Source organism: Gekko japonicus, unplaced genomic scaffold, assembly GCF_001447785.1.
Source record: "Gekko japonicus isolate JY-2015 unplaced genomic scaffold, Gekko_japonicus_V1.1 scaffold2640, whole genome shotgun sequence".
Classification (NCBI taxonomy): Eukaryota; Metazoa; Chordata; class Lepidosauria; order Squamata; family Gekkonidae; genus Gekko; species Gekko japonicus.
In genome coordinates this window covers 78,282-99,313 of record NW_015168733.1, presented here as the reverse complement: position 1 = coordinate 99,313, position 21,032 = coordinate 78,282, and the positions used below count along the sequence as shown (strand labels likewise).

At 42.6% G+C, this 21,032-nt stretch overlaps 1 protein-coding gene across 1 annotated transcript in view; it reads left to right on the top strand.

Annotated features, from left to right (window-relative positions):
- LGR6 (leucine-rich repeat containing G protein-coupled receptor 6) overlaps positions 1–21,032 on the top strand; it is a 169,877-nt gene that overhangs the window by 123,429 nt on the left and 25,416 nt on the right. The window contains exon 6 of the mRNA XM_015415603.1: positions 5,948–6,019. Coding sequence (XP_015271089.1) covers positions 5,948–6,019 — 72 coding nt within the window. The remainder of the gene's footprint in view (positions 1–5,947; positions 6,020–21,032) is intronic.

Genomic DNA, 21,032 nt, shown 5'->3' with positions numbered 1-21,032 from the left:
GCCAATTATAGACAAGGAATAGGTATACAAAATGAATTTTTAAAAAACTCTTTGGCAATCTGGAACAAACACAGGTCTGTGTTACTACCGAAAATCTCCCGCTTCTATACCAACCAGCACTGGTTCCAACCTGGAAAAGAGAAAACAGCATTTAAAAATTGGGAAGATGTAGGTCTCCGAAGCCTGTCTGATCTAGTACATAAGGGCAAGATATTAGAAAAAACAGAAATAGAGGGAAAACTGGGAGAAAAAATTCAGTGGTTTAGGTACCTACAACTTACAAATATGCTACAACACCTACAGAACCAACAAGTGTTCTCACCACCACTAACAGAATTTGAGGTTATTTTAAAAAATCAACAGGGAGAACTAAAAGGTTTAGTATCTAGAATATACAAAATTCTATGTGCAATAAATAATACAGCTTGGCTTGCTAGCCAAAAACAATGGCACTTAGACTGTAAATGATCATATCCAATGGAAACTTGGCAAACAATCTGGTCACTACCTAATAACACTTCACAAGTCTTCAATATTAGATTCAATACCTTCAAAGTTCTCCACAGGTGGTATGCCACCCCATCTGTCCTCCATAAAATAAACCCAAAAATACCAGCTAAATGCTGGAAAAAATGTGGGCAGTTGGGGGATTTTGCACATTGCTGGTGGCACTGTCCACTTATTCAGGCCTTTTGGAAACAAATCTTGGCTCAAATTACTGTTATAACTGGGATTAATTTACCTGAATCTTTGGAGTCAGTAGTAATGGAACTAGGTTTAATACCCATCAATAGGAAAAGCAAAAAAACACAAGTAGCAATATTAATTGCAATGGCCAGAATTTCTATAGCTCAATACTGGAAAAAGAAAGAAGCTCCATCCCTTTACTGTTGGCAGAATAAACTATGGGAATGCTTTGTATATAGTTGTGTTACAAAAAATACAACAATGGGAAACACAGTGAAAAAACAAAATGTATTTTATGCAACTTGGTTTCCCATATTAGAATACTTATAAAATAGCAGTATAGTTCCAAAAAACTCTTTTTATGCAACACTACTACATCTTTAAGAGTTATGACACTGAAGAAGCATGACATATACAATTTATGGATTGGTCAGTTCATGTTAATTGTTATGTGAGCTGTGGTGGATCAAGTGGTTAAGACGCTGAACTGCAGGCTGTGGAAGGTTGGTAGTTCAGCAGTTCGAGACCCGAGTTGCCACATGATGGAGTGAGCTCCCGTCTCTGGTTCCAGCTCCTGCCAACCTAGCAGTTCGAAAGCAAGACATTGCAAGTAGATAAATAGGTACCACTTCAGTGGGAAGGTAACAGCGTTCTGTGCGCCTTGGTGTTTATTCATGCCGGCCACATGACCACGGAAACGTCTTTGGACAGCGCTGGCTCTTCGGCTTTGTCTACAAAAGGCCATTGTCTACAAAAGATCCTCTGCCAGTTTCACCTTTCACTACAATTCCACAGGGCCTGCAAGATGGAGCTCTCCCACCAGGCATTCGACTGAGGAGCCGCATTTCATACTTTAAGAAAGATTCAAGAGCCTTACCCTGGAATCCATCATGGCCATGGGTGCCATGCCTGTATTCAATATACTATGGGCCCTGGTCAGTAGTCTTACAAACACTGCTGATTGGATACCTGCTACAGTTATTATTTAAAAACTGTTTCACCATCATATATATAATATCTATATATAGCACTTTATAAATGTTTTAATAATTTTAACCTGTTTTTAACCTGTTCTTAACTTTTAATGTAAACTACCCTGAGCCTGCCTTGGCAGGGAGGGCGGGTTATAAATCTAAATAAATAAATAAATAAATAAATAAATAAATAAATAAATAATGCTGCTGCTGCTGCTGCTACCTTTCAAGGCTTCCTCTGCCCCCATCACCATGGGAACTGTCAGTTCTCTTCTGCTGATGTGGCTGTGGATCCCTGAAGTGGGTGGATGCATCTTAGTCTGGTGTTTCAGCAGTGACCATTCTGCTTTGAGTGACTCTGTTAGTTTAGCCTCTTGACAGAGTCTAAACTCCTTATGATATTGCTGTCAGGTTTGCTAACATGCACAAATGCCCTCAGGTGTACATCCCAGAGGTGGTCTCCAGCCTTAGGACAAAGTAAAGTATGAAGAGTATGAAAAGTCTCTTCTGTAATAATCTACAGATCAGTACTTGGGAACTGAGGCATGACTCCAGAATGGATGTGTTACACAGATGGAAATCTGTAGCATTCCAGTGTTATGTCTGCTGTATGCATTGTTCCTGTGCTTAATTCTGATCCGTCCGAGTTGCTAATGAATCAAAGTCTGAAAAGGTGAATCAAAGTTATTTCAGTTGCTTGTATTACTGTCTTTGACATTTCCCACATATGGCAATATCTAGTGAGACTAGTTATAATATATTTGAATTCTGTATTGCCAAATCTGGTATCCAGCATTCAGAGGAACTCTGCAGGTGTTATTTTTGTGTTAAGGTCCAAGGTGATGTCAGGGCAGTATGAACTGGAAATGCCCTATAAAATTTGATAGAGGAAACCATCTGGATTTGGAGTGTATTGCTTTTCTACAGTGTGGAACAACTTTTTAAGGCTCTAGTCTCCCAATTTAGATCTTGAATGAAATTGATCTTCTCCTTTGAGTGGATTCAAGTTTTCTCTCAAGCAGCTGTTTCTTTCTATCCCCCGCTTACCTTAGAGGGGTAGGCAGTAAATTTTTTTCTGCAAAAAAAGAGAGCAAAATCTTTAAGTGCTCCTCAGGAACTTTCAGGAATGTCACAGGGTTCTATTTAACTACCACAGAGAGCCTGTTTACTCTCTTCCTCATAAATCCAAGCTGCCTTTACCATGGAACATTTGGCATTTGAAGTTGTGTGCTATCTGCTAAACTTCCAGTATTTGAGACCAGGTGGAATGGGATTTAAAAAACAACAACTGACACTTGTTCAGACCAAGCACACATAACTGAAGTGCCATTGAAGGTGGCTGGAATCTCCCTGGGGGTTGCATTTGGGCAGTATGACACGGCCAAAGTAATTTCTTACTGAATTACATTTATTTATTTTTATTTACGTTTATAGTCTGCCTTTCTCACTGAGACTCAAGGTGGATTATTCAGTGGAAGTCGATTCAGTCAACAGGATGGGGCATCCAACAAGCAAAGTAATAGGGTTAGGATTGCTTGTATTCCACTGAAAGGGATATACTGACTATGAATAATTCTATCACCTCTGGACGCTTCTTTTCTCACATGGTATGTGTGATAAAGTGAGTGTCCCAGGTCTATATGGGATGTTCTCCAGAAGCAGCAAAAGAGGAAAGATGCTTCCCATGCTTCCTCTTCTCTGTGGTTCCTTGACATGTCTGAAAGAGAAAAATGTCTATTTTCTCCATTTCCAAGTGACAAGAAGCATGGGGAGATGAAATAACTCATGCTTCTTGTCACAATATTTCTGGAGAGTATCAGAAGAGGCCATGCTGGGGCTCTGAAATGCATCTTAATCTTAACAGATTTATAAACTGGGTTTTTACGTTCTTCATCATCAAGGTGGAAGTATGAAATGATTGGCACTAGTTCCACTAAAATCTAGAGTAGCCTCAGTAATATACTCCTGTCTTGCACTGCTATCATAAAGTGGAATTAGCCATTACAGAAGATATTGAGATTTCCTGCTCTGAGTTGAGATTGTGTGATTGGCCCAAGGTCACCCAGCAAGCTTCCATGGCAGAGACAGGAACCTGAGTCTTCCAGGGCCAAACTACATGTGGTGGTGTCCTCATGGCTGCCATGGGAATGCCACTGTTATTTTAAAGTGATTTTAAAATGCCACGAGAGCCTGATCCTGATCAAGCCTGCAGCAAGCTGAGTAGCAATTGTTCCCCCCTTATCAAGTGGCAAATGGGCAATTGGGAGCCCATCAAGTGCCAAAATAGCTGCTCCCCCAGCTGGAAAATGGGGGGGGGTTAACATTGCTACTGTCCTCACAGCATTTTTAAATCACTTTAAAATGGTGATGGCATCCTCATGTCAGCCATGAGGACACCGTCATGCCTAGTTTGGCCTCCAGATTCTAATGGTGCAGAAGACAAATAACAGTGGACACAATCACTTTTATTGAACAAAAATCAGTGAATGTAATAGTTGAAATCTCAAGGACCCTTCTGTAGGAAGAGTGAGTAGTAATTCTCAAGTTACCCTTTTCATACTTATAAGTACACCCACAATTAACTCCTAAGATACTGGAGTATCTGAGAAGGATTTGTGGTCCCTACACCTAAGGGGCAGGCAGGAGGTGAGGCAAAACCACTGTACATGCAAGAATCAGATGACACCTTGTTGAAGTAAAATGGTCACAACTTTATTGGTTACAGCCGGGCAGAGCCTTGGTGCAGCATGGGGTAGCAGATTCTGGCATCGGCTGACCTGCCTGCTGGCCGATGAACGTGCCATGCCTCAGCCTTCCTGCTGGGGGACACCGTGGGGTGGCAGGATGCGGGATGCCACATGGACACAGGCAACTGCATGGTTCCTTCTGTTACTTGATAGTGAGGGTGTCTCAACAGCCTCCTAGCTGGGCATGTCCCCTGCAAGCCCTCACCACAAAATCCCTTAAGGGGATCCCCAAAGGTGGGGAAGATGGGCATGCAGGCCATATTTCCCCCGAAAATGGATCTGGCCCCAAGCTGATACCACCAGAATGCAGTTGTGACAAGGGAAAGAAAATGGTAATATGCTGTTACAGTGTGAAAACAAGTCAGCGCAGCACAACTGTAACACTGTGATAACATGCAGGTTGGCTAGGAAAAGCCACAAGGCCAACTGAATCTGGCAGCACAGCAGGGCCCTTCAGAGTCAGGCTAGGTGGACCAGAGGGAAAACTCCCTCTCTCAGTTCTGCTAACTTGATCCCAGCCCACCTCCCAGCTACATCAGGTCATACCTGATTGACCAGGCTCGGAGAAGGGGCAATCAAGAGCCCATACAGCTACAGAGCCCTCCCGAACTGTTGCCTGGCTGCTCAGCTATACTGCTGGTTACAGACGGCCGGAAGGCCAATGAATTGCCTTCCCTGCCTCCCTCTGCTGGTCCACAAAGGGGGCCCCAGGTAAGTCTGGAGGCTTTGCTTATACAAATGTAAATCAGAGACAGGGCTGCTGATCCTTTGCATATCACTACTATGAATGAAAGAAGCAGCCCTGAGAGAGGGAGTATACATAGGATTAGAATGTAAAACAATGTACATACAACTCAAACTACATAAAATCAAGTAATGCATGGAACTGTGATATGACACAAACATACCCAGGAGTCTTATCTGGTAAACTCATTTCTGTCTGACGGGGGGAACTTTTAACTCTCAAAAGCTCATACCCCAAAAAATCTTGCTCGTCTCTAAGGTGCTATTGGACTTGAATTGGACTCTTCTACTTGAGACCAACACATCTACCCTTTGAAACCATTTCTGACAACTATCCTATCCATTTTATATTCTGCACTGATTTTAAGGTGGTCCAGTAGGGTAGCCTTTGCACGACACAGGAAGAACTTTCACATAATGCTGGTTTCTTTCACACTTCCTGCAGCATGCCTGTAAAGAAGGAATATAGGGAGATGGTGGAAGCCTAGTTAGAACCAGTGCCGTTTAGTGGTTCAAATGACAGGAGCAAGATGGTTGTGATCAAACAGAGTGTTGTAACTGGGGCCACCCCTTACAAAGCACAACAACTGGGTTTGGTCCCTTCCATGAATCTCTAAGTTATTCTGATTACATTCAGTTGACATTATCTCTTTGGAACTTCATGGACAGTTGTCTTGGGGTAGGTTGGCCTTGGCAGCATTCAGCTTGCAGTGCCTCTCTAGGCAACCAAGTAGAAAAAAACCTGAGTTCATTGATATTCAGAATTTAAGCATTGCTCTTTTTCCCCCTCTGCAGACACCTGCATAATAACCAGATCCAGAGCCTGGGAACACAAGGCTTTGAAGGACTCCACAGCCTGGAAACTCTGTGAGTTATTTGCTTTTTCTTTGTACCTACTCTAAATCACCCCCCTAGAAAGACTGGGGTAGTTGTACAGTATATTTCTTCCACCTCATTTCGGCTTCTTTTGGAACACTATATACAGTTCTAGTCCCCGTATCTCAAAAAAGACATTGCAGAGCTGGAAAAAGTACAGTGGAGGGCAACCGAAATGATAAGGGGGCTGGAGCACCTTCCCTATGAGGAAAGGTTGAAGAGTCTGGGACTTTTCATTTAAGAAAAGAGATGACTAAGAGGGGACATGGTAGAGGTTTATAAAATTATGCATGAAACAGTTGACAATGAGAAATTTTTCTCCCTCTTCCAAAATACTAGAAGGTATCCAATGAAGCTGATGGGCAGTAGATTCAGGACGGACAAAAGGAAATACTTCTTTACACAGAGAGTGATTAAAATGTGGAATTCGCTGCCAGAGAATGTAGTGATGGCCACAGGAATTGACAGCTTTAAAATGTAATGAGATAGATTCATGGAAGATAGGTCTATCAGTGACTACTACCCATGATGACTGAGGGGAACCTCCATGTTCAGAGGCATTAAATCTCTGAATACCAGAGCCAGGAGGTAACATCAGGGGAAGGTCTCAGCCTCTATGTCCTGTTGTTGGCCCTCCAGAGGAACTGGATAGACACTATGTGAGACAGGATGCTGGACCAGATGGATGACTGGTCTGATCCAGCAGGGCTCTTATGTTCTTATGTTCACCTCTGTGCAACTGGGTCTAAAAAGAGAAGACTTTTTTCAGGACCGTTCACAGACTATTCAGGGACTGATCACTGAGAACTATTCCACCTTATAGCTGAGCTAGAAAATAGTTGTGCTAACCTGTTCTCAGAGCAAACATCCTTTTTGGATATTATTTAACAGTGTTACTTAACTCCAGAGGAATCAGGAAAACCCAGTCATGAAAGTTCTCCAGGCAAAAGTGCACGTGAACTGCATTTTACACCCAGGTTGGTTTGTTTATTATACGGACTTGGGAAAACAAATATGTGGATGAGTCTGAGGGTATCTGAGCAGATGCCATGGGAGGACAATGGCTTTCATACATAGCTGCAGAGCTATGACTACTCTTTACGCCAAACTATATGCAGTGGAAAACAGGCACTAGGATGAACATAGAAGCTTTGAGATGCTGAGATGCCAGAAGTATACGGGAGCCTTGGCACAAAGTGGCTGTTATATATTGGGATTGAATCATCCTGATTGAATCACCCCAGAGACTGGCTGAGTTTGGAGCAGAAGAACAATAGCCAACCAGTCAATAAACCAATCAAGTAGCAATATTATGTAGATAGCCTATCACTAGGAGTGGGGTGTGTTTGGGTGTGGCCATTGCATGCTATTTAACAGAGCTGAGGCTCTGGAGTCTTGTCTTGTAGTTTTGCTGAAATCACTGAATAGAGCTGATCACTGCAATGCGTCTAGAACCCGGTATTTAACAGTGAAGAAGAAGAGATTGGATTTATACCCCACCCTTCACTACCCAAAGGAGTCTCAGAGCGGCTTAGAAGCTCCTTTCCCTTCCCCTCCCCACAACAGACACCCTGTGAGGGTAGGTGGGGCTGAGAGAGCTCTGACAGAAACTGCTCTTTTTCAAGAACAGCTGTGCTAGAATTATGGCTTGCCCAAGGTCATCCAGCAGGTGCAAGTGGAGGAGTGGGGAATCAAACCCGGTTCTCCCAGATTAGAGTCCGCACACTTAACCACTACACCAAACTGGCTCTCGAAGTGGCACAAAGTGAATCATGGCACGCAGGGCAAAGAAATGTTTTTAGTCTGTCCTTTTCTCATGTGCCAGCACTTTTATCTACAATAAGGCATTATTGATTAAATTTTGGGTTTACATGGACTACAAAGAATTTATTCAAGTATTACTGGAGATATTGTGGTGCTTTCATATTCCTTCCTGGAAACACCTCCATGAAGATATCACAGGTGAAGAGCAAATTATGTGGTCCTTTCCCATCTAAAAATTACACGGCCTTAATAAGATTGAAACTGCCATGAGAAAGGACTGTATCACTTGTCCCATCCATGTAGCCAGTTTGGTGTAGTGATTAAGAGTGTGGACTCTAATCTGGGAGAACCGGGTTTGATTCCCCACTCCATCACATGCAGCTGCTGGCATGACCTTGCGTTGGTCACAAGTTCTGTCAGGGCTGTTCTCTTAAGAGCAGTTCTCGAAAGAACTCTCTCAGCCCCACCTACCTCACAGGGTGTCTGTTTTGGGGAGGGGAAGGGAAAGGAGATTGTAAGCTGCTCTGAGACTCAAGGGTGAAGGGCGGGGTACAAATCCAATCTCTTCTTCTTCGTTTGTCCAGATGTTCCATTGCAGCATGGGAAAGTGCCTTTCAAGTCACTGATACTGGACTTTCTAAAAGGCAAAACTCAGCATCTCTAAGAGTTAAATGCCACATCTCCACACTCAGAAAAAATAAATCTGCCTGGCTATGGTGGAAATTATCTGCTTTGTATACGATGGCCTATAAAACACAAACAAACAATGAGATAAATCAGCATTCCAAAATGTCAGACCAAAAGGTTCTTGCCTTTGGTTTCCAGAGACCTTTTCCACCTCAATAAAATGTCCATAGCTATAATTATAGAATCACATTGTCAGAAGAATAAGTGGGCACAAGAGAGAAGGGAACAGGAAGCAAGAGAGAAAGAGACTATCCCAGCATAAAAGTGTCACTCAGGGAGATAAAGCTGCCACCCAGATGTGAAATTTTGCAAAGAACACAATGTATCTTGTTGTCCCTAGAGAATCTGAGCCAGGGATTAGGAGGAGGATAACATCAGGGAATAAGAATTCCAGACAATACACATACAGCATTTTTCCAGGCTATTCCTGGAGGTTCCTTTTAGGTGGGGGAGGCAGTGAGGGATTTGTGAGGTACCTCATACTCTCCTCTCAGGGAAGCTTCCAGAGACCAGTTTCAGCCTTGTATGGTAGGAAAGATGGTAGTTGGCATGCACATGGTCCAAGGGGTATTAACACCGTCTTTGACACGGCAAGAAATCTAGGCATAAATACCTTGGATCACATAGTACAGCTTCCGACCAGCCTTCTTGTAATGACCATGCAACCATTGTCCTTAAATTGATCTCAGGATCACAGCAGTGATTCACAGCTTAGCTTGCCATCAACATTCTTGGCATACCGTGATCTGCAGCACAAAGATTTTCAGACTGAAAGTCCAGAAGGTATTGGACTCCTGACTTGCCTATGCACCAATGGATGGTAGATTAAAATGGTAACCTAGGAAATATATGCTCTGCACCTTTTATTACATCTTGTACCTCAGGAAGAAAGGGAGCAGCAGCACTGGCACATGAGGAGAGCAAGAATGTGATGTGAGTGTTTGGCTTCTGGCTGAGCTGCGGTGAGCCCCCCCCCCATCATTGCTCTTGTGCAATTAGTTGGCAAAGTATCTCCCCCTGTAGCAACTGCTGATCTTGCCACCAAGACATCTCATCCCATGTAAGATAACAGGAAGAAAGAGGGGAACCTCCGAGTTCTTTCTCTTTTGTGTGGTTTGGCATCTTTCCTCTGGAAGTCATCATCAAGGAGCCTAGTCAGTTCACCTAGCGATAGAAGACAATACATGCAAAGAAGAAAATGCACCACCCCAAGGGCACAGTGGTCACAAAGCCAAGCTTTATTCTAGCAAGTTGATTGATATGAGTTGGTTTTCGAAACTGCTTGCCAAGACTTCTACCGAAACTGACATTAAATCACAGAGTTCAAGCTAGCATATGAAACAGTGTGGAAACAAGGAAATACTGGTCACAGGAATGTACCGAAAGGAGACTCCAAGTTTATAGTACCGGATCTAAAGACTGTGCTGTGTGGACTGGAGGGGTGGGAACAGGGTGTTCCCGAATGGGGCTCTAGCAAAAGCAGGAGGCATGCTAAAAAAAAAATGCGACAGAGGAGAAAAACAGAGCAAAAGAAAAAAGCATCTCTCCTTATATATAATTGAGTAAGAACATTCTATATGAACATTCTAAAATGCCCGCCTTTAGTGTTAGGCCGGAAGAACTGCCACTCAGAAGACGCTGGCGGGGTTGACTGGCTGCTTTGTGCAGTCCCGCCCAGCGTTTCAAGGTCTTTTGCATATGGAAGCTGATTGGACTTCACTGCATTCCACACCTCAAACTCACCCCCCTCCCCGCAAGGCAGTTGGAATGTCAGTTGCATATGGAACCTTCAAGGTCTTTTGCATATGAAAGCTGATTGGACTTCACTCCATTCCACACCTCATACTCCCCCCCCCCCGCCCTGCTGAGGGTGGGGTCTGAGGAGGAGGAGGAGGAAGAGAAAGAGGAGGACCTCAGACAGATACAATGCCATACTCCCCACCCTCCAAACAAGCTGTTGCCAGTCTCCAGGTGACAGCTGGAGAGCTCTTAAAGCTCTGGTGCTAATTCAAAGTGCTGCAATTTGTCGACAGAGTAGTGTTTTGGCAAATCTTTAGGAATTGTTTGGTGCATTTACGATGAGGCACCCACCCAGAGCCTCTGGCATTTTCTCACTCTGCTGGCATCAAAACCAATTTAAGGCAAAATAAGAGGCTACTGAGAGGGGAGGAGATAAAGTTGCCAGCTTTAGGTATGGAAAATCCTGGAGATTTGAGGAGTGGAGGCCGGAGAGGGGGACATCAGACAGGTTACAGTGCCATAGACTCCACCCTCCAACCCAGCTATTTGCTCCTGGGGAACTATTGTTGCCAATCTTGGCCCAGCACCCATCAAACCATTCTCTTCAACCCCCTGCTGTGCAGCTGACTTTCCCCTAGGGTTGCCAATCTCCAGGTGGGACCTGGAGATCTCCCACTGCTACAATTGATCTCCAGATGACAGAGATCAGTTTCCCCTGGAGAAAATGGCTGCTTTGGAGGGTAGACCCTATGACATTATACCTGCTGAGTCCTTCCGCCCCCCCCCATGCTGCCCTCTACAGAATCCACCCCCCAAAACTCCCGGTATTTCCCTCCTTATAGCTGGCAACCCTACTTTCCCCTCAGTGCCTGTTGGTAGGCAACTATGTTTGGTCCAGTCACCTACTTTGCCCTTTGGGAGAAAACATATTGGGGCCAATCCTGATAGGGTTGCCAACTCCCGATGGCAAATTCCTGGAGATTTGAGGGATGGAGCCTGAAGAGGGTGAGGTTTGAGGAGGGGTGGGACCTCAGACAGGTACAATGCCATAGACTCCACCCTCCAAACCACTCAGTCCCTCATGGGGAACCATTGTTGCCAATCTCCAGGTGAGGGCTGGAGACCACTCAAAATTACAATTGCTCTGCAGAAGGGAGGGCGGAAGTCAGCTGAAGTCAAAGGGGCAGAAAATGGTAGGTTGATGTTTAGCTGCGAAGGAGATGGGGTTGCCAACTCCAGGCTGGCAAATTCCTGGGGATTTGAGGGGTGGAGCCTGGAGAGGGTGGGGTTTGCGGAGGGGTGGGACATCAGACAGGTAGGATGCCATAGACTCCACCCTCCAAACCAGCCATTTCGTCCTGGGTAACAATTGTTGCCAATTTCCAGGTGAGGGCTACAGATCACTCAAAATTACAACTGCTCTTCAGGGAGCAGAGATCAGTTCCTCTGGAGAAAACAGTGGACTCTGCCATTATACCCTGCTGAGGTCACCACAGCAAAATGACACTGTTTGCCCAAAGCCAGAGCACTCCCCCAGAGCCTCTTTCTAGATCTCGTTGTATTTATTTCCACAACGGGCTTTACTGTTAGTAATTTATAAGGTGAGAAGGAAAAAAGGCAGACACAGAAATCAACTGTAGCAACTTGTACATAACATATGAACAAAGTGTGAGTCCAGTGGCACCTTTAAGACCAACAAAGTTTTATTGTGGGAAAAAGCTTTTGTGTGCACACAAGCTTCTTCAGTTATGCACATGAATCTATGTACATAGCATATAACATTCTTCTTTGCAACATAGAAAGTACAGAAGGATTGAATTACAGAGGCTGGCCATTTTGCATTGCTTAGTGGTTGCCACCTTCATTTGTTATCAGTATTAAATCAAATCCATTATTTTAAGTTGCATATTTGATACACAGCTATTCTGTATGATATGCTTTGGGCCACAATTTGTACCTCAGTGTGAAATCTACACTGCACATGAGTTCTATCACAGTGTTGACATCTGCAGTGGTAGAATCAGTATCAAGTGTAGTTTGTCCTTTGCCACAGCATTTCTTTTTAAATAAGTATATTCTGGCACAAAATATTTCACACACACCCCCGACAGCTTCAACACAGTGCAAAGATCAGACAGAGCATAAAGATGCTGTGTCACAACTAACATAGTAATACAGACAAGCAAACAGCATAGAGATTATAATTCATTTCATATTGCCCGCATCATTGTGGGTTGGATCCCGTGATCCACTCACACAAGGATTGTGGGACTTTCCCCTTCTCCCCAGCGGTCCCAGCTGCCCCAAAGTTGATTCTTAGGGTCACAGAACATGCAGAGAGTAATAGCCAGTGAAGAGTGGTTTCATTCCCTTTGCCCTCACTGCAGACGAGCAACCTCCCATGGGTTCCACGACCCTTGAAATCAACTTTTCTGTGGCCAGAAAGGACTGCTGGGGGAAGAGCTACAACCATCAGTTGCTGTCCATTGATGGATTGCTGCATCCAATTCAATATACAAAAATATTTTTATTTTCACAAATATACAATACATACTACACATGATGTTCTTCTAAGAATTAAAATTGTAGTTACAGTGTGGGCCTTGTGAAATGAATGAACTATAACCTCTTTTTGCTGAGATTATCCTATTATTCTCCAATCACTTTCCTGGTGGCTGTTCTTGAAGGAAATAGTTGTCTACAGCAGTTTGCACGTGATAATTGATAAGCTGGTCATCATTATTTCCTAAAAGCAAACAAAAAAGGGGGAAGGGTGCTTTCAAACATCCCAAAACAAAATTGAAATAAAAGTTGAAGCAGAGCCTAAATATATTATAAACAATCAATTGGGTGTATTTAATTATTTGTTTAGGATATTTCTTTGCTGCTTCAAAGTCCAGCTCAAGGTGGCTTACTATTAAAATCACAATATTAAAAGACAAGCCATTAAGAAAATAACTGATTGGAATGGTCAACTTCTTATAGTCAGCTAATTGTTTATAACCTATTTGGGCTTTTTCTTGACTTTTGCTTCTGCGTGATTGTCCTGCCAAGTGGTGAAAATTATCTTAAGATACTTGTTCATCTAATCCAGGGAAGCAGAGAAGACGAAGTCCCCTTTCATGTGCACCCACGCTAGCACAGGGGCTGCTTCTCCTGGCTAGCTGCAATCCCACACAACTGCAATATGTAAATAGTGGAAGCACACAGGAAGGGCCACAGCCACCTGCAGTTGCATTGGGCTGTGCCACAGGGGAAGGGGCTGCCGTGCTCCTATAGCTTTTCACTACTTGGCATGAAACGAACAGATGGCTCACTCACCACAAGCATAGCATGCACATTGTGGGAAGTTGCCACTCAGTAAATTCACTCTGTGTGTCCACCTGTCAGGCAAGAGAAAACATGCCTTCTTCCATCAAATAACATCTTAATACTAGGACTGCAGTAATCTGTCTGACTTGTGTGAGCTCCAGAGCCTTATGGCACTTTCCTGAACTGTTCAAAAGAAAGCCAAAAGCCTCAGGGTTTCTTTTCTAGACTCTTTAGTAGACTTTGGGTTCTCTGTTCCCCCCCCCCCCCAATCTTAACAGCCTCTAATTGAAGCGAATCTTTTCCCTGTGACAAAGCCCTATTATGCACAGGTGTTTTCCCTCGCTTTCACTGTGCATGTCCATTGGGTTTTCTTTGTCATTCTGCCTTGATTTTCCTCCCTTCACCACTCAGTTCATTTTTTGGTCCCTGCAGCTAGTGCAGAATGCTGCGGCCAGGCTGCTGATGGGTCTCCCTGGCCGGGACCACATCCGGCCTGTGCTGAAAGCACTGCACTGGCTGCCAATAGCGTACCAGATTCGCTTCAAAGTCCTGGTTCTTACCTTTAACGCCCTATATGGCCGGGGTCCGACATACCTAAGGAACTGCCTTTCCCCATATGTTCCCCTACGGGCACTACGGTCAGGGACGCAACATCTCCTGGTGTCCCCAGGCCCCAAGGAGGCCAGGCTGGCTGCAACCAGGGCCAGGGCTTTTTCGGTGGCAGCTCCTACCTGGTGGAATGAGCTCTCGGAAGAGACCCGGGCCCTGCGGGACCTTGCGCAGTTCCACAGGGCCTGTAAGACGGAGCTCTTCCGCCAGGCTTTTGATTAGGAGCCACCACTACTTTACCATCATTATCAACTGGCCTTGGGAGGAGAGAACGACAGCGCCGTGTGGAACTGACACCACTGATTTGGGAGTACCATCAAGATGCCATCTTTTTACTGAAGATTGTTCCAAAACATCTAGAGCAGTTTATAATGTTGTAATATTGTATAGATTGTTTTATGTGGTTTTAATTTGTTTTTATGTATTGGCTTACGTCCTATTTGTGAGCTGCCCTGAGCCCGCTTGCGGGGAGGGTGGGCTATAAATTAAAATAATAAATAAATAAATAAATAAATAAATTGTCATAACTAGACAAGGAGTAGAATCTCTAATTATAAATATATATGCGCCAAATCAAAATCAAGGTAACTTCTTTAAACAAGTAAGAAAAGTGTTATCAATGAAAGATTGTAACAAAGTATGTATCATAGGCGATTATAATGCTGTTTTTGATAGGGAAATGGATAGCAAAAATCCAAACAATATCAGAAGATCTGGAATGGCTTTAACAAAAAACCTTCTTGCAAATTGCAGAAGAATATAGCCTGATAGACACTTGGAGAACCAGAAATACAAATAAGAAAGATTATACATTGTACTCTGCAAGACACAATTCCTGGTCAAGAATAGACATGGCTTGGACATCTCTAACTATGCTAACCAATTTAATAGAAGCTGAGATACTGCCTAATACATTCATGGACCACAACCCTTTACTGCTTACATTTAAAGATATACAAAAGAAAAGTAGATGGAAAATGAATACAGGCTTACTTAGAGATAAAAATTTATAAAGAAACTAAAATAGAAATACAAGAATTTTTTAAAAGAAATATGCAACCAGATATCAATACATACAGTATGGGACATATTTAAGGCATATATTAGAGGATGGTTTATCAATCAAGATGCGTGGAAAAAGAAACAAAAGAAGAAAGTATATAAACAATTAACTAAACAGATAAAATTGAAAGAAGATAAAATTAAACTAATGAAGAAATAAAAACCAAAGTGAAGCTACTACAACACAAGATGAATTTAATCCTGACTCAAGAAATAGCCAAAAATATAGAATACACCAAATTATACTATTTCGAAAATGCCAATAAAACTATGTGATGGCTATTTTACCAGATTAATAAAGAAAGAGAGAGAAAGACAATTATAGCTCTAAAAAATGAAAAAATGAGGGAAAATAGAACAAGACTTGAAAAATGTTGTCAAAAATCTTTATAAAAATTTATACCAACAAAAGAAGGAAGATCTGAGTTAAGAAGTACGTTCTAAATAGAAATAAACATAAATTTAATGAAAGTCAGAAGCAAATCCTAAATGATCCTATTATGATTTGTGAAATTGTAGAAGCAATTAAGAAGCAAAAGAAGAAAACTCCTGGTCCAAATGGTCTTCTGATAGAAATTTATCAGACATTTGAAGACCAGATAATTCTCCCGTTAAAAGAAGTATTGCATGAAGTAAGTAAAATGGGCAAACTTCCAGACTTATGGAATCAAGCAATTATCACAGTAATACCTAAATCGAATTCCAGAAGACATAAATTTTCATGATATGCAATTAATAATACTGATATTAACATCTGCTAGAATTTTATTAGCAAAATATTGGTAATCAGAGAAAACTCCCAGTAGGGAAGAATTAACTCATAGAGTACTGAATTTAGCTGAAATGGATAAACTGAGCATGTTAATACAAGGCAAAGATGAGGAAATGTTTTTGAAAAGATGGTTGAGAGTATATAAGTGGATAAACTGTGATGTAGAATAATAGACTCACATTGTATGGATATTATGTAGACCAATAGTGATGTATTTGTAACAACTAATAAACAAACGTTACAAAAAAATTATACGTTTTGTTACTACAAATCATTATACCTAGTCGTTTTACTATTAAATAAAGAATATTAGTCTGTAAAATGAATGGGTTTGAATAATACTGAATCTAATTGACTATTTTTAAATGGATATTTCCTTGTCTTTCTGTGCCTTATAGTTAGCAATGATATGTTCCCTTTAACTGTTAATCTTACGAACTTGTTGATGCGTTAAATATACTTTTTCTGAGGCTCTTGGGAGTGGGGGGGAAGGGGGGAGTGGGACTTTGGAGTTACTGTTAGTGAAGTTTCTTCAACTCTCTAAACTAGTTGCTGGGAGCAGTAGTGATCAAGGGATCAACCCAGCCTTCCGCTGATTGTTCTTACAGGTGGAAGATTAGAGAGTTATATTTGTAGGAGACCTAGTGGTTAAGAGCATATTATGATAAATTTAACAAATTTTCCATTGATATTTTTTGCATATTTGTAATTAACTTACTGGCAAATTCATTATTCGTATTATTGATTTCATTGGTTTTTCTTAGTTGATCTGGTGCTTTAATTAATTGAAGTCTTATAGTGATTAATAAATATAATTTATTGCTATAAAAAAGGAAGATCTAGTAACTGAGATATGTAAAATAAGTGGTGTCATATCAAATGAGCAGTCTCCATTAGAAAATAACATGCAAGCTTCCTTCTCTCTAGATTAAAGGAATAAAATTCAATAAGGGCAGAACAAAGTAAAAGCTGTTTTGAAACCCAATACTTAATAAGGTACTTTTATATAGACAGAATGATCAAGCTACAGTCCAACAAACAGTTTGCACAATAAAATTCTGCAGAATGTCAGGATCTTGATTTGGAATATTTTCCAGTAGTTCTTTTAAACTTTATCTTTGAGGGAAACAAAATTGTCTTGCCACAAAATCCCCTGTAGTGTTAGAAATCTCACAATACAAAGCAGACAGTAATGAATAATGTTTGTGCTGTGATTCTGCAAGGCAAAAAACATCATGAGTTTAGTTGTTGTCTTTTTTTGGGCTGTATGGCCGTGGTCTTGGCATTGTAGTACCTGACGTTTCGCCAGCAGCTGTGACTGGCATCCTCAGAGGTATAATACAGAAAGATGGAGTACTCTCTGTGTCTATGTGAGAAGAAAAATGGTAGGCAGGTAATTCATATCTATTCAGGAAGGTGGAGTAGGGCTGAGTCATTATCTTGTAGGAGTCTCCCAGGCTGTGACATGTGAATGGAGGCGCTTTCCTGAGGAGGTTCTTTTGCATATGGATTGGCTGTTGAAATTCTAATCTTATCTGTAGTGCTGTCGTAAGATGTGGAGCATTTTGTGTTTTTCAGGACAGGAAACCATGCCCTATTTATTTTTAAACTCTCTTCTTTCCTGTTGAAATTGTGTTTATGTTTATGAATTTCAATGGCTTCCCTGTGTAATCTGACATGGTAAATGGACCCTTCACCTCCCATATCTCTGATTCTGCTGCATTAGGAACCTGGTTTTTAAGTGCAGTCCATCACACTCCCTTCAGTCCAGGACAACCCCATGGCCGATGGCTGCCTCCTTAGTTGGGAGTCCTGCCTGTTCTCATGGTCTCAGCACCCAAGGAAAAGAGACCTCCATCCTGCTGCAAGGAGGGTTTTTTTTAAATCATATTTGTTACTCCACATTTCCTTTCTGGACTCCTTCTAGCATTTCATTCCTCCACATCTCTGTTCCCTGCTAGGAGAAGGGGAAGAGCTTGACCCACCCATTATCTCTCCAGCTAGTTCTATTAGCATTTGTATGAAGGTGAGCTGAAGTATATCTGGGAAGCCATTGAACTGACTTCCTCCTTCTCCTGCCTGTTCTCTGCCCAGAGGGGAAAAAACCCTGTGAAAATGCAAAGTGGCAGTTTGGCTCCTTTCAAACCTTCCAGGGAAAAATTCATTTCTTCACAGGCTATGGAAGAAAGTAGCTTCTCCACATTCGGCATCTGAGGCCAGTTTGTGAACACGGGTTCCTGTTCAAGGAGTAGGACCCCCTTTCCTATGTATGCATGTCTAGAATACACGTATGCAGGGGTCTTGTTGTAGAAAAAGAGCTGCCGGAGCTCATTAGCATAACTCATTAGCATAACTTATTTGCATATGCCACGCTCCCTGACATCACCGGAAGTGACAGAAGGCCACACCCCCTGACATCACCGGAAGTGTGTCAGAAGGCCCGGCTACTTACCCTCCTGCTTCATCCTCATTCCCAAACGGAATGAGGATCGAAGCAGAGGGCAGGGTAAAGAAGGGGGCGGGGCTTCACCACGTGACCGGAGCTCCGTACCTGAGAGCTCCCCCCCGACTAGAGCCCTGCACGTATGCCTAACACATAGTTGCATGGGACATTAGCACTGCTTTATCTACAGGTATAGACTTTACAAATTAATTCCAGACGTTAACAAGGATAATTGTAACAAATGGATAGGAATCTTGGAATATAGAAGCATCATTTTAATACCAGAAATGGATCACAAGTTGAAATCCTCCATGTTATGCCCATTCTCCTTCTGAGCACTGTTGATTGAACATGATCAGTTCACTCACTAAAGCTGCAGTTCATTAGGCCTTCCTCTAGCTGTGTCCTGGACCAGAGAATGCCAGCCACTGGATATGTCCAATTTTATAGTTTATGCGTTTGAGATAGCTGCGAAGTGATGTTTGGTGCCTGATACAGTTGTTTGGTGCCTGATACAGTTTGACAGATGTTCATGGGATGTAATTGTTGGTTTTGGTTCTGTTTTAAGGTCTAAAAAGAATTAACTGCTGATTGAATTTCATACATGGATAATGCCCATGTTTCAATGTCAGAAGCAAGCAGCCTGTTCAGTTTTAAAGGTCACATTAGAAATCACTGTTGAGTTGGAAAGGTTCAGAACACTTGTATATTATATATCACCATAAACTGATAGACTTCTGAGGAATTTGCTTGAAATCACCCAGATCTGTCTTACTTCTATGAGAAGCCAGAATTAATTGACAAGTTTGATATTGTTTCCAAAGGAGCAACTAGATGTCCTAGAATAAAACTAACATTTAAAAAAATGTAGCTGAATGAAGACTATGCTCTGGTTGGCTACAAACTTTCCCAAGGGCCTTGAAAATCTCTTCATCGCAGAGGGAGGATAGGCAAGCAAGAAAAGGCAGCTGTCACCGCTGATCCTAGCTACTGGTTGTCACTTGCACGAGTGGTTGAGCAAGTGTCCAACAGCAGCCAAGAGGTACTCACCCCAGGCAGGGACAAAGGCAGCAAGGGAGTACTCACCAGTAAGCTAGCAGCTAGGAGCATCATCCAGTGCCCGTCCAGGAATAGGGGAAAGTAGGAGGCTGTCCAAGCAAGTGATTGAAAAGGTGCCGGCCGGGCCATGTGATGGCTGGCGATGGGACTGGGAGCAGCAGCCAATGCCAACATGGCTGTGGCTGAAAAGAGCCAGCAGCCAGCAAACAAATGAATGGGCAGCTGGTGAGTAAGCACTGTACAATGGTGGAGACAGTAGTCAATGCCTGCCTTCTCTCCTTCAAAGACAGATGAGGAAGAGTAGAAGTTGCATGAAGGTAAGGGAAACAGGTCCTCCATCTTTGCTTCTGCCACAAGAGAGAAAGCAGATGCCTCTCTTTGGGCCATATAGTGATAAGGGCAGCTTTCTGGAGATCAACAGTAGGCACTCTGTTTTGGAGGATTTTGGAGTCCCAGCAGCTACCAAGGAGACCAACGTCTGATACTAACGTCTGATACTAACCCTGCCTCAGGCCCTTTAAGGTGCTGCATAATAACCACTTTCATAATCATGTGGTGTGTATGCCACTGCACTGGATCATCAGTTTTCTTTGGTGTCTAGTCAGTTGCTTCGGGGAGGGTGGGATATAAATCTAAAGAATAAATAAATAAATAAATTAGAACGTTGCATTGGTGGAAAACATACAGTCTGCACTGTGAAGGAAGGCATTTACAACCCTGTGGTTCCCCACCCCTGTTTGTATTATTTATATGTTATGTAGATGTTATTTATAGTCTGTCTTTCTCACTGAAACTCAAGGCAGATTGCACAGTGTAAGTCAACTGCAGTTAATAGGATGGGGGACATCCAATAAGCAGCGTAATAGGATTAGGACTGCCTCATCAAGGGCTAATATGCATGCTTCACCAAGCACCTGATGATAACCAAGCAATGGCATTCTGCACCAACTGGGGTCTCTGAGTTGACTTTGAGGGGAGACCTATGTACAGTGCATTATAGAGCCGTCTTCTGTGCTAAATTAAGTTGGTAGGAGTTTTTTGCAGCTGCATTAACTTGCTTCTCCAGCAGCAATGTTATAATGGATCTCATTATAATCTCCAAACTCTTGACTGAGTCAGCAAGAGTCAGCTAAATCCCATTGAAGTTGAGACACACACTGTCCTTCAAGATCTCTTAGTTTCCAACCAGCATTACCTCCATCTTGTCAGGATTTGGTTTCAAATTGTTCACTCTTAACCATTTGACTGCAGCAGACAGGCAATGATTCAGGACCTCTTCTCCATCATCAGATATGGATTGGGATAAGGAGACACAGGGATGGGTGTTGTCAGCATATTGATGACAGCCAGCCCCCAAACTACAAATGCTTTCTCCTAAGGGGTTTACATAGGTTTGAATAGAATGGGCGATAAGACTGCACCCTTTGGAACCCCACAGGATGAGCCTTCAAATGACCCGTTGTCATCAGTCGGCGCCTGAGCCAATCCAGAGATGGCACAGTTCACTATATAAAAGACTGCCAGTTAGTCCAGTAAGAACAACAAAGAAACATGTC